The sequence below is a fragment of the Malus domestica genome, chromosome 03, assembly GCF_042453785.1.
Source record: "Malus domestica chromosome 03, GDT2T_hap1".
In the NCBI taxonomy this organism is placed as follows: Eukaryota; Viridiplantae; Streptophyta; class Magnoliopsida; order Rosales; family Rosaceae; genus Malus; species Malus domestica.
In genome coordinates, this window is record NC_091663.1 from 29,562,801 (window position 1) to 29,577,106 (window position 14,306).

The window sequence follows — 14,306 nt, forward strand, 5'->3', positions numbered from 1 at the left end:
CGTAACCCTATTTCTCCTCATGGGGCAGGCCATTTTGGAACTTAATGCTCGTTGCTTTCCCTTTTTTATTGTCAAATCCTTTCAATGCGAGGCATCAATCTAAGTTGTGACCCCATTTGGTTGAATTGAGATTCATGCATGCATAACCTAGCACATATGTTTGGAGTCCCTTTTGAAATGTAATTATTTTTCTTTTGGTTTATATAATTTCTTGTAGGAGTCATGTTTTAACGAATAAAATTCATAGTCACGGGTCATTGAATTTGATTTCTACGATTTAATCATCAAAGAAGGAGAATAATGATTGCTTGTTAATATTTGAACCTAAACTATTCATATTTGTTAGGTTAAAATTGGCAATCCCTGACAAAATGCCTGAGTCTGTAATAGCTTAGACTTGTTACATATTTACAATTGTAATAGTTTTAGTCTAGGGAGGTTTCTCACACTTTCAATGCGAAGATATTACCAAAACGCGATACTCATTCAGGTACGTTTGCATACATGCATCCAACTACATTCATCTATATCCATATATTATTGTATTTGGGTTAGGACTTTTATTCTTGTGTGTTTTAATTTTCTAGAATCAAATTATCCTGTCTTTCAAACCGTGTGATAAAACTGGTTTTTCAAAACATGTTTTCAAAACTTATATGTTTGCATGTTGGTAGGACTTATCTGTTTGCATGAGGAGTTATCTGATTGCATGTTGGTAGAATTATTAAACTACATGGATTGCATTGTAGTACTTATCAAGAAAAAAAGGGACCAATGCTTTTGCATATATATGGGAAGTCAGGGACGTGAAAAAGTGAGCTATACATGCATTAAAACTTATTTTATTCAAAAGCATTTTCAGAAGCACTAGCTTGGGTTTTTGTGTGCATGGAAAAACAATTTGATTACTACTGTTAGCTTGTGGTTCCAACATCATGGGTTTTTGAAAGAGAAAATATTGTTTTCATGCTGATTTCATTTGGATTTTAAGTTGAATATCAATTATGGAAATGTGCCTTGTGATTTTCGTAATTGATTGTTTTTTCAAACAAACACTTCATCATATAAACATTCTGCATGATCGAGTTAGCATCCTGCAAAGTTCGAGGGAAATGTGATTGACGGCTGCGTTAGTGTCATGCCACTTTAACTCGAAGACTGAAGAAAGATCGAGTAGCAAAGCGCGGAGACAAAGCTGTCAACTGGTATGAGTGTCTAATTGATGAGTTTTGTAAGTCTTTATGTATTCTTTCTTTCTTAGTGCTTCCTGGCTTGGTAGCCCGAGGATTTTCCCAGTGGTGGGTTTTGCCTCGTAAAATCCTACATCTTGTGTGTGCTCTTTATATTCGTGCTGAATATTGGTGTGGGATTAAATTTGCATAACTGATTATTTTAAGTCATAATTTAAATTAGTAATAAGTTGAAATTTATTTATAGTCTAGATTAAATTAGTACCCATCCTAGGACTTTCAATATTAAATTCAACAATGAGTGAACATGTATTCTTTAGTTATTAGATGACCAGATAAAGTGCATGTGTTCTTCATTTTAATTTATGTTTATTATGGCAAAACAAAAAATATGGAAGAAACTTCAAACTCGTTTTGTGGGAGCTTTCTCCTTAATTCAATAGTAAAGTTAGTTTCTATACTATTAATAAGTTTTCTCCTTCATTCCCTCAAATGCTTATATAACAAATTTAATAACAATAATTATTGTCAGTAGAAGGTCTTGAATTTATTTTCAGTTGTAAGTAGAATATCTTAAATTTGATTATCATGAATGGCAAGTTCCAAATGTGAAGTTAGAAATAATGTCCATGGGGGCACAACTAAGCAATAATGTTCATGGAATTTCAGAAAGAGTGTGCCCATCGCTATTTTTTTTTCAATTTTAAGTGAGATATTTTGTCGAATACTTAGCCAACCCATGCCCATTGTGTGCTTAGTTTATATCTCTACCCTTTTTGTCATTTTCCCTTCGATCGGGTTGAAACCCCCTATAAGGTTTTTATCGAGGCCCACTTATCCACTTTATCCTCCTTTTGTATTTTTCCCTCTTAATCAATGAATATCGTATTTGCTTAAAAAAAAAGATAAATTATATATGAATAGGGTTGGGAGGTCAAAAATATTAGACGTATAGGAGGAGGGAATTCTTCTTTGTGAGTTGTCAAAATCAACTCAACAACTAAACAATTTTGTGTTATATCCGACTCCTGGTGGTTTTGGATGAGGAGCGAGTTATAGAGTTGGTGGTGGTGATAAGTTGATTATTATTCATCATAGTCTGATTCGATATCGTATCAAGCGACAGAAGGTAGCTGCAATTTAAGCAAGGCCTTGGTTCTTGCTCAAACCATAATTTTTTCTAGTCCAAAAACTTGGGGGAGGGGCGTGTGCCTCCTCTGGCCCTTAATTCACCACCTCTTAGTGAAAATATATTGTTACATAAAAATATAAAAAGCGATACAACATGTACTATTAATTAAAATGGGAAGTGTTATTGGCACTCCAAAAATCTCATTCTACACTCATCACAAGTGTATTTTTTGTTTTTGTTTCTAAATATAGAAAGTTTGGAGGTAGAATAAGAAATTTGGAGTCCCAATAACATTCCCATTAAAATAACTATATTTGTCAACTTGAATAATGAATATATAAGAAAGGGTTAATCTCAGTTTACTACCCTGAAGTTTCGTGGTTTTCAACATTTGGTACATGAAGTTTTTTTCATCCCAGAGTCATACCTCAAGTCTTAAATTTGGGACAGTTTCATACATCCGTTAAGTTTTCCGTTAGAAGTTCTGTTAACTGATGATATGGCGCCCACATAGACAATAATTGAGAGCCACGTGTCAATATGGACCCACTCCAATATTAAAAAATTAAAAAAACACAAAAAAAACCCCCACCCATCCCTCACTCCCCGCACCCTCTCCCTCTCTTCTCTCTTCTGCAACCCTCACCCCTTCCCTCCCTTCTCCCTTCTCCATTCTCTCTTCTCCAATTCCACACCCCCATTATCCTTGCCCACAACACCCCCGCCATCGTCCTCTCCACTTACACCATTTTGTCCGACCCCAACACTAAGTTCTCCCTCTGCAACACCTTATTCCAGGTTTTCCCTCGCATAGCATAGCAACCATTCTCTCCATCCTGATCCTCGTCGAGGTCACCAACCTCTGCCAGAACGTGTCGACGTTGGCCAACGCTACCGCCTGCAAGCCCAAACCTCAAGCCTTTTTTTGCAGGGTCAAACTCGCTTGACTCAAAAAGCAAATCCCAATCTATAACCCAATACTAAGATGGAAAAGAGGAAATAAGAGCAACTTTGAAAACTTGTTTGGTCGTTTCCCTGTCTTGCATTGTTTCCATCATTCAGGCTCGCTAATCTGCTTCTCTACCCTCTGGACTTTATAAGCTTATCAACGCCATCCCACGTACCAACTAGTGATTAGCCGGCTTAAAATGAGACTTGAAACTTATATGGATCTGAGCTTTGCACCGTGCAAATACACAGATTCGGTTCTATCTCTAATGGTGAATCAGATTGCCATTTAGGTCTTCTCCATTTCCCCTGAAACCTCAAATTCCAACTCCTAATTTGGCTCCCAGTCCCAAATGGGTCAAATTGATGAAAAATCGAGAGGTGCTGGGATTTGGGTGGGGTAGGGTGGGGTTGTTTGACTTACGCCCCTAGATGCTTTTGGGGATTATGATTTTTGCAATGGGTGGAGGTGAAGAGGATGGAAGAGGGAGAAAAGAGGGGAGGTGAAGAGGGAGGGGGTTGCAGAGGAGAGGAGTGAGGGTGTGGGTTGCAGAGGGAAGAAGAAAGGGAGGGGGTTGGGGGAGGAAGAAAATGGGCGGGTCTTTTTTTTATTATTTTTTTATTTTTTATTTTTAATATTGAAGTGGGCCCATATTGACACGTGACGCTCAGTTATTGTCTACGTGGGTGCCACATCATCAATTAACAGAAGTTGTAACGGAAAACTTAACGGATGTATGAAACTGTCCCAAAATTAAGACTTGAGATATGAATCTGAGATGAAAAAAACTTCGTGTACCAAATGTTGAAAACCACAAAATTTAAAGGTGGTAAAATGAGATTAACCCTATAAGAAAATGTCCAACATGTTATTCATTGTCCATATAACTTTATATCTGCTTAAGTAACAGTAATATGATAATTTTGTAGTGAGAAATACTATAAACCTTCTCACTTCTGATTGGTTCTAGTTTTTCAATCTCAATTTAGTGCCATTCTTAATAACATTTTAATGATTTTTCGAAGTTCTAAAATATGAAAAGTAATAGTATTATTATTTACCTATTAGCTAGTTATTTGGTGTTAATTTGTTTAATCATTGTTTAAACTAGTACATGCTTGCCACAATGATTTCGGCAAAAGCAAATCGACTATATATGGAAGATTAAAGACTGTCATTAATCTCTTCAGGCGAGGGGCTCGAAGAATAAATAATTATCATATCGACTTTTACATTATGTTTGGATGAAGTAATTTAATATTACTAAAGAATTTTAAAATTATGAAAATTGAAATGACGGGATTATAATTTTTAGAATTTGTGAATTTCCTTGTTTGGTTAACCTAAAAGAACATTATAATTGAATACAAAATTGTTATTTTTAAACTCTCAATCATAGAAATTAGGAAATGACATCTATTTACATAGAATTTAAACTTGAGAATTAGAGGTCTCAAATTCCAAGTTTTTTTTTTCACACAGAAATTCTAAATTTCTATATTTATGAATCCAAACAAGGCAATTGATGCATATCAATTTATAAATTCTGACTTTTACCCAAATTCAAAATTTATTTCTCTCATCCAAACATAGTGTTATCTTGTAGAATATTACATATAAATTTAAAAGAGTAATATTCTCTTAACAAATAGTGCGATTATATGCCACTTAGTACTATGAACTAATAGTAATTTTTTTTACTTGTAAGTGAGAGGTCTTAGGTTTATTTCTGGCTAAAAGTGAATTTAAACCACATTATTGTCATCATTTAGTGTAAATAATATCATGTGTTAAAAAAAAAAAAACAGTTCGATCACTATATCATTTAATTTAAGATCATGTCACATCTGTCACTCAGTTTTACGGTCTAGTGATATTTCTCTTCATTCGGAAGTGAGAGATCTTAGGTTCGAATCTCGTAGATGGCGAATTTGATACCAAATTAGGCTTCTTATGGTGTGGTTTAACTGAACTCTCCATCATTTTAGTATAAAAATATCGATGTACTTAAAAAAAAAAAATCATGTCACGTCCACGTTCAAATAAGAATCATCTGTGATGGTTTTTGCACGCATCAGACCTTATGATATATCAGTGTTTTAGTCTTTTGCTTCTGCTTTTCTGACAGAGGATTATAAAATTCAAGAATTCATCTCCACATGTAATGGAGAGTATTAGGTTCAACTAACGGGTTGAGTACTAAATTATTCCTGGTAAACTGTAAGGGTTAACCCAATTTCCTTCTCTAATATCGTTGTGAATAAAATTCAAATATAATTTTCTTATTTAAAATTTATCATCGTCAATACTAGGGTCTATAGTATTCTTTTTCAGTTACAAATGTAAGTTCTTAAATTCGTTTCATAAATAATAAGTTCGATACATATTATTATGGCAGTTTCATTGTGTGACTTAGATCAAATCCCTCCAACTTTTTAATGAAAAATATATTTGTATGCAAAATAAAACTAAAAAACTCTTTTTCACAAACAATTTGGCATTGTACCATATGCATATATACATATAAATATATATGCTTTCTCTGGCAAATGGCATCTCTAAATTTTCTCTGCAAAAGTGAAGAAAGAGAGGAAAAGAGAAAAAATTTTGCTCATTCGATGAATGGTAGTGGTAGTTCCGAAATCTATAAATTCTTATTGGTTGGTTAGCATCATAGCATGAACCTGATATGGGTTGAGATTGGGCTATATGATGTATGTATGTGTAAAGTGTCAAGTTTGGCCTCTAAAATAACAACAAACTCATTCAATTAATTAAAGAAATCCCAAACCCTAATGAACGTGTCAGTTACTTAATTTCGATGATAGTGTTTCCCAAAGGCAATATACCAAAAAGTTTGTCTGGAATATGATAATTAACTTACCTAACGATGTGGGTGTAAACTGGCACACGGTTTAAAAATAAAATGAAATACTAAGAAGACTCTATCAGAAGTGAGATTTTCTTCACGAATTCTCAATCACCTCATGTTTTTTGCATAATATTTTATGATATTGACATGAGAAATATTCAAAAATAAAATTTCAATTCTAATTTTACAGGAGGAATGCTAAGGGACTTTATCAAAAGTACCATGGACTCTCTGTCACTTGACAATTTAACATCAATTCTCATACTAACATTATGAAATATCGTTCCAAACTTATAAAGTGACAAAAGTCCCTTTGAGAGAGTCTTTCACATTGCTCTTCCTCTTTTTGTGGCAAACCAATAATTAGGGCATGCACCATGTCCACATATTTTGCTTTTTATAATAATCGAATGCCCTTTTATGCATGTCAATTGCACCTAATAGCACTACCGTTTGACAACCAGAAAAAAATTGCACCTAAAAGCTTGAAAGGGCTTGAAAGTTGGTATTGGTAATAATTCAGTCTATAAAAGTCTATGCTCGCTATTTGGAATTAAAAAAAGTTTAGGGTCATCATTTGCTAAGTAAGGTTTCTAGCCAAGGGATTTTAGTGAACCACTCAGGGATTTGGATCCTCTCCTAAGCCAATGGAAAGGATCCTCCTGACCAAGTATTGTAGACCGTTGAATTTTCATCCAACAATTATAATTATTATAACTTTAAAGGGACATCCCTGTTTGTAGCCGTAGGATAAAAAATTTAACGACCTACAATACTTGATCAGGAGGATCCTTTCCACTGGCTCATGAGAGGATCCAAATCCACCACTCAGTGCTAACACACTCGTTTTCTCATTTAGCACGTACATATTTATCTTTGTTATATAATTCTCGTTTCATTTGCTCAATCTAAATCCCAAGAAAAAGTGTACAGAATTTTTTATTTTTTTTTGGGTAAAAATCGCATCTTTTTCCTAAACCATATTTACCATAAAAATAAAAATTTAGTAGTAATACTATCAGCCCAACTTTTTCATCAAGTTTAGTTGAGTAATGTTACAGTTACTACATATTTGTACAATCTCTCTAATAGTAATAGAGGTAGGATCCATCAACATATGTGGATCTTGTACAATCTCTCTAGTAGATGTAGGACTCACCAACACATATGCGTCACATCTCTATCAGAGATGATACAAATAATTGTACAAATATGCAGTAAGAGTGCATTTTTAAGTTTATTTACTAAATGACGTGTTTGTATACATGTTAGAGTCTTATTTTGAAAATAAATCAAGTCTAAAATGAGTACTCCACATATGAATAAATACCATACTCACTCATCACTTGTGTAACAAAATTTGGTGTGTTTTACATAACTTTTTTTTTTGAATAACCGATATTGTCTACATTAAGGGGGTGACTTAAGCTTCACAAATGGTTAGTAATAATGTGATTCAAATTCACCTTTAATAAAAATCAGATCTAAAACTTTTCACTTCTTAATAAATAATAATATCATTAAATAAGTAACTTTAGATTAGAGAAAATAGATAGAAAAATGTATGGATTGCTTTTGCACGAGAGAGCATGTGTCAATGTCATTGGCTACCCCACCCTACCTTCTTTATGTTGTCATGACCATGTGCTATAGGATAGTAACGGAAATCCCTTTAATCATTATATGTGAAGGTAAGTTCTGACAACAACTGAGATATCTGGTGGGATGGAATGTTGTCAATTTTTGGTCTTTAAATGGTTGCCAACTCTCCATACCTCATTCAATACTTCTCAGCAGCTTTTGTTACTCTGTTATCTTGCTTGAGTAGTTTCTAAGGCAAAGGACAATGCTGGTACAAATTTAACAGTCTATCGCAGAAAAAGCTAGTTTGAAAGTACTTTTAAAATAATTGAAAATATTTTTTAATAAAATAGTTTTAGATCCAAAAGTATTTAAGCATCACTGCATCAGTTATGTGTTTCTTGTAGAGAGCAAGTGTTTTTCTCAAATTTACTTGTATTTTTACCAACGATTTGACTAAAAAATGTTTTCACTAATAACGTTTTCAATCATTTTAAAAACATTTCCAAACGAGTATCAAATTTATTAATAAATTAGAAAGCCCTAATAACGCAACAGTACGACTAGGGGTGGATTTTTTTGCCAAATTGCCGTGCCAACCGAATTGCCAACCGTGCCATACCGATTTTGTGCCAAATTTTTTGTACCAATCGATAATGGTACAGTATTGTACCGTACCGAAATTTCATGGTACGGTATTGGTAATGGATACCATTACCACGGTATTACCGTACCATACCGAAAATACAATATAATATATAATTTAGAAATTATATAATAGATAATTATATAACACATATTTATAATATTACAATAATTTGAAAATAAAACCCTACTTATATTAGCATTGTTGTTGGTGACTTTGATCTCTTGAAATTGTGGAAATCAAACACAAAAGAGTTCCTAATTCTTTCACAAATAGCCAAAATATCTTTGTAACCCCCACTTCTACTTTTGCTAGTGAAAATGCATTTAGCCTAGGGAGGAGGGTTGTGGACCCTTTAGGATATCCTTGACTCCTAAAATAATGGAGGCACTAGTGCGTACTAGTGGTTGGCTTAGGGTAGATGAAGTAAACTTCTACAAGGAACCAAAGGAAGATATGCTTCAATTTTACAAGGAAATGGAAGAAGAGAAAACAAGAAAGATATGCTTTAATTTTTTTAGTAAATTTGTTATTAAATGGTTTTCAACTTTAATTCTTCTTGCTATTAATTAATATGTTTTTTTTGTTTGTAATGTAGACTTGACACAAACTCAATCTTCTACAAGTTCAATGCCTTCCCCAAAAAGCTTTGACATCTTAAGCTTGAATAACTGATCAATGAATTCTCATTTTTGAAGTTTACTTCCAATTTTCATTTGGTTTGAAACTTTAATTTATATTTGGATTGTTAACTTCTATTTGTTTTGATTCGTAACTTCTATTTGGATTGTAAGCTTAATTTTCATGATGAATCTTGATGCATCATTTGAATTATTATGTGTGTGAATTGTGAATGATGAATAATAGATGAATTTAATCTATAATGTATGAGATAAAGGTACAAAAAAAAAGTTTTGCCCTTGAATTGGGTTAAAAAAACAAAAACAGATTTTGTTCCAAAACAAAATGGCAATTACCATTGCCATACCATGCCAACCGAACTTTGGTATACCGAAAGTTTGGTACGGTAATGGTAATAGATTTTACCAAACCGAAAGTTCGGTATGGTAATTGGTACAAGGGGTTTGGTACGGTAACCGTACCGAACCCACCCCTAGGTACGACAGAGGATCGAAAAATGTCAACTCCGAGAGCAAGAGTCCATAATTAAATGTTCTTGAGTATATTGCAGGGGCCAAAAGTGAGATTTGGCCGTATAAAATTATTTAAGAATATCAAACTTTCCTAAAATCTCCATCAATCGAATGTTAATTATTTAGACAGGGATGTCGACCGCGTTTATTGCAAACTAATGAGTCTTCTAGATCTTATTGTTCCTTTCAAATTCATATAAATCGACACGTCAAACCAAAATTAATTGCGAGTCCGAACAACCTGAAAAGTCGAGAACGTCAATTCATCAATTTATCTGAATCAAAGTCTAATTATATGAGGGAAAAAGAAAAGAAAGGCATGGGAGTCTAATTATATGATTGTAGATTAGGTTGATACCATTATATTATATGGTCTGATTAAAGTGGGCAACAACTGGCTGGTTACTCTTTGCAACTTTGTTGGTTGATTGTTCTGTTCTTGTTGGCCCTCTTGGGCTTCTTGTTCGGTACAATACGAACCCAATCGATCATTATGTAACAAGTCATGGCCCATTTGAAATTACAAAATATAAAGTGCCAAAAACCAAAAACTAAAAACCAAAAACCAAACTTGTAGAGCTGGGTACTTCATCGAAGTCAATAATGTGCGGCCATATGTGGTGGGGTGAGCATGGATTGAAGACTGATCTGATCTATAAGATTGTTTGGGACAGCATGCCCGAAGGTGATAACATGTTATCAAGTTGCATTATGTCATTTGTGTTAGGCAGTATTATTTCAAGGCGCCGTGAATCACATATTCATTTTCTCCTTCAGTACATCTTTGTTTATTTATAGTCTTTCGATTGAACACAATCAAAACAACATTTGAAGGAAAAATATATATGTACAAGAGTGTGCAAAAGAAAAAAAAAATTGTGTGAGGAATTTTGTTTTCTATATATTTCAAGTAGTGGCTTTAACTTGACACTTATTTGCATCGGGGCATAAGTAATTAGCTTTTTATTGAATCTTTCGAAATTGTTTGTTAATCAAATATGGATATCAACTAACTCTTGATCTACATATATTTTTTTTCCTATTTCTGGACCTCTTTCCCCTATCATAAACAAACTCGAATACGTTACAAATTACAATCAATGTTTGACACAACAATGAAAACTTTTCGAAGGATCATCATCTGGATTATGAGGCTCAAAATGAAAATGATCGACTGATTTTAAGCAAAGGTGCAACTAAAGCCAGAGTTTGGAAAACTCGACCTGATTTTGGCCTTGAGATTAGTGTTGGATTTTTGCTAATAAGATTAGTAATCAAGTGTGCCAAGTGGCAAGAATATATAAAGGAGTATGGTGAGGGGTGATTAATACCGGAAGGGGATCCTCACTGATCTACTTTGTCGGGATCCTGTTAATCCCCACATCCTAGCCGTTCATCGTACATCATGCGGCTAGTTTTCGTCAGGTATTATTTGTGTTTAATTTTAAATAAAAAAAGTCAAATGATTTCTGACCGCATGATGCACGATGAATGACTAGGATGTGATGATGCCTAGGATCCCAACAATTTGGATCCAGATGGGATCCAAATCCATTAATACCGGTCCAACCAACTTAGGGGCACGATTAGTGGAACGTATTGTATTTCGGATTGGTTAGGGTTTAATTATTAGAGTGGATAGGTTGAGCTTTTTGTCCACTATTTAGTGTAGATTATCTCAATTGGTTTAGGATTGTAGTAGATTTTCTGGTTTAAAGTTTCAATGTATATTTCATGTATGTTTGTACAAGAGTGAATTCGGGTATATATGAGAAAAGAGAGGGAAAAGAGATGGGAATGATGGCTGTAGCAAGCAGCCGACAAGAAAGAATAAGGCTTGTTGCCTACCTAATCTAAACCTTACACAAAGACATTACCCAAATCAGTCTCCTCCCTTAAATCAAGGGAAAGGTGATTTACATACCCTTATCCTAAAGATTACAATGAGCCTTACCCTAGAGATTTACCCTAGGGGTCACCTTGGTAGTAGACTCCATATGCAGCATCACACCAATTATATTGACATTTCAAAATGTCAAATAAAACAGAGAACGATCAATGGTGTAATCCGGGAAAGCGAAGCATATCAATTTAATAAATTGTTCCTTCCGTCTCCTTGTTGTCAAATGCTCTGTTAATTTGCCACTTCTGTTAAGTTGTTTTCGAACATTAGTACAATATTTGGAAAGAGAATCAAGATTAAAGTTTACAGAAGGATCATAAAAACAAATCGTGCATGTAAATTAAATGACGGAAACATGAGTTTTTTTTTTTTTTTTAATGGAAAATCAACTACTTGATCAAAAAACAGACGGTGGTTCCTGTGCTTTCTTCAGACTTGATTCTTGTCTATCGGAGATGTTAGAAGAAAAGATATCACAGTTAGTCAATAAATCTTGAAAAATTATGGATGATAAAGCTTGATTTTTGGTATGATTGAGAATATTAACTCTTAAATATATCGTATAATCCCAAGAATTTCGTGTGCTAGAGTTCGGCATGAGTCTTCAACCTAGCAAAAGACTCATGCCAGACTTTAACGTGTCTGGTCCCTTCTGCCTCCCAAGAATTTGGCATGAAATTACAAAAGAGCAAACAGAAAAGAATCTTAGTTCTAATAGATCCTTCGTGAGCTATAGAGCAAATCCCAAAACTTCATCTATAAATACTTTGTAGCAGGTTCATCATACAAGAAATTAAGAACAAGTAGGTAAAGGAAAAAGGCTGCTGTCTACAACCCAGCAGTGTTCCACAATTCAAATATATATTCAATCGACCGAAAGGCATATCATAGCATGCATTACCTTAGCTAGAGCTGGTGGATCAGATGAAGCAGCCTTTATTGTTCTGATTTGAAGCTTTCCTTCCGAAACAATTCGGTGAAATGCCACTGAAACAATATACACCAGTCTAGCTCAATGAAACTGACAAGAAAAAGAAAAGAGAGAGAGAGTTGCATGCATGAATTACCTTTATCGCCAGCCCGCCACTGGTAACCGTTTAGTCCTTCTAACACATACATGACGGTCATGCCATTTCTCCAGCAGACGTAGGTGAATCTCCACTCTCGTCCTGTGCTATCCCGCATTGCAATGGGGAGCCTCTATTTTCTCTTATTGCTGGAAAATGGGCCTGTGTCATTCACACAAACATATATATATATATATTAATCTTAATTTAATTACTAGCAACAGATAAATACTCAAGTACTGGTACTAGAAATCAAATACTGTACTACTTTTGAGAACCGGACTCACCTCTGCCGCTCTCTTTGGTATGATAAGACGTGCATTATTGCGATGAGTATCAGTTGCGGTTATTGTCTTTCAAACAAAAGAATAACCTCCGAGCTTGAACTTGGATTAGGTCAAGGACTCACAGATTCAAAAATATAAACATCAATTAAATATAAAATGTAGGGCGCTACATTGCGCTATTATTTGGACATACTAAACTAACACACTTTCTCTAATACAAGTGGGATCTACGTGAAATTGTAGGATCCACATCATTAGAGAGAACAAGCATGTCAGCTTTGTAAATAGTTTTATGGTAATATGTAATGATTGTTGCATGAAGTGATTTCAATTGCAGTTGAAATGAACTCAATGCAATGAAAGAAAAAACACTTATAACATACAAATTCATTCATTCAACATCTATACGACATATGACACAAAAAATTAGTGGATACTTTCCAGAGATTTCCGGGAGCTGCTGCTCATTGCTCGTCGTCCTTGGCAGATTTTGAGGATGTAAATGGCTCTCTGTAGAAGCATCCACTCGGGGTATTTGACTGCTTACATCCTCACCATCAGTTGCAGGTGCTGGTGCAGGTGCAGATGCAGGTGAAGTTGCAGATGCAGATGCAGGTGCAGGTGCAGGTGCAGGTGCAGGTGCAGGTGCAGGTGCAGGATATCTCCGGTTGCTCGCACCAGCAGCTGAAAAAAATAGAGGACTGGCATTTTCCTGAATCATTAACTTTTCCGCTACTTATTCAATTGTTTGGTTTATTGGTTGTTAGCATGTAGCAGGCCATAAACTCTAAGAGATGAACAAATATGCAGAAATTCACAAACTCCTACGCGCCACTTATCACTTCACCTGACTGAATGATAAATGCATTAAAACACTCTGAGCACCCGACTCCTCCGAAATCGAGTTCGGTGTACAAGTGGCGCGATATAACGCACCCACAATGCAGTGGCTGAATAAGGAAACAAATTATTAGTTCATTAGAAAAATAAAGGATAAATAAAGAAAATTATCTGGAGTTGAAGTCCTTAATTATGTAATTAATCAACCTCTAATAAAAATCTTGTTCATCGGCATGAGAAGCAGATGACCAAAAAATAATAAGTGTGAAGTTTGAAGCTCACCTTGCCACACAGAGTACAATTTACCCATCCATCATGGCCAATGTGAAAGGTTTCACAAAGTTTTCCATTCAAATAATCAGAACTAGATTTGCAAAGCATCTAGTTAGGGCTGGTTTGGTATTGCTGTGCTTTGAAAAAAAGCTGCTGTAAGAATAAGCGGCTGTGCTGTGAGAATAAGCGGCTGTGAAATAAAGCCAGTAGAGTGTTTGGTAAACTTTTTTGTGAAAGTGCTTTTGGAAAAAAAAGCAGGATGATAGTGTGTCTTTTCATTAAAGGAGCACTGTAGCTCCGTGTGCTTTGAAAAAACTGGCTTTTTTTCAAAGCAGCAAATAGCAGCTTCAGCTTTTCCTTTGATTTTCAGCTTATTCTCACAGCAGCTTCCAAAATAAGCCCTTTTTTTTCA

General features: G+C 34.7%; 1 protein-coding gene across 1 annotated transcript; it reads right to left on the reverse strand.

The window, feature by feature from the left end:
• Positions 1–11,265: 11,265 nt before the first annotated feature.
• Positions 11,266–12,860, reverse strand: LOC108173110 (B3 domain-containing transcription factor VAL3-like). Its single transcript, XM_029100529.2, has 4 exons — positions 12,782–12,860; positions 12,495–12,656; positions 12,329–12,414; positions 11,266–11,672 (listed from the first exon to the last, which is right to left on the reverse strand). The coding sequence occupies exons 2-4, from the start codon at positions 12,610–12,612 to the stop codon at positions 11,616–11,618; spliced, it is 261 nt and encodes an 86-aa protein (XP_028956362.1). The 5' UTR covers positions 12,613–12,656; positions 12,782–12,860; the 3' UTR covers positions 11,266–11,615.
• Between the last annotated feature and the right edge of the window lie 1,446 nt (positions 12,861–14,306).

What these genes read in the sequence shown, in the direction of transcription:
- LOC108173110 (XM_029100529.2), bottom strand. Translation starts at nt 12,612, where the DNA reads ATGCGGGATAGCACAGGACGAGAGTGGAGATTCACCTACGTCTGCTGG. An exon ending in GTGGCGGGCTGGCGATAAAG is followed by an intron (nt 12,415 to 12,494) that starts GTAATTCATGCA and finishes ATATTGTTTCAG; the next exon opens with TGGCATTTCACCGAATTGTT. An exon ending in ATCCACCAGCTCTAGCTAAG is followed by an intron (nt 11,673 to 12,328) that starts GTAATGCATGCT and finishes ACAACTTAACAG; the next exon opens with AAGTGGCAAATTAACAGAGC.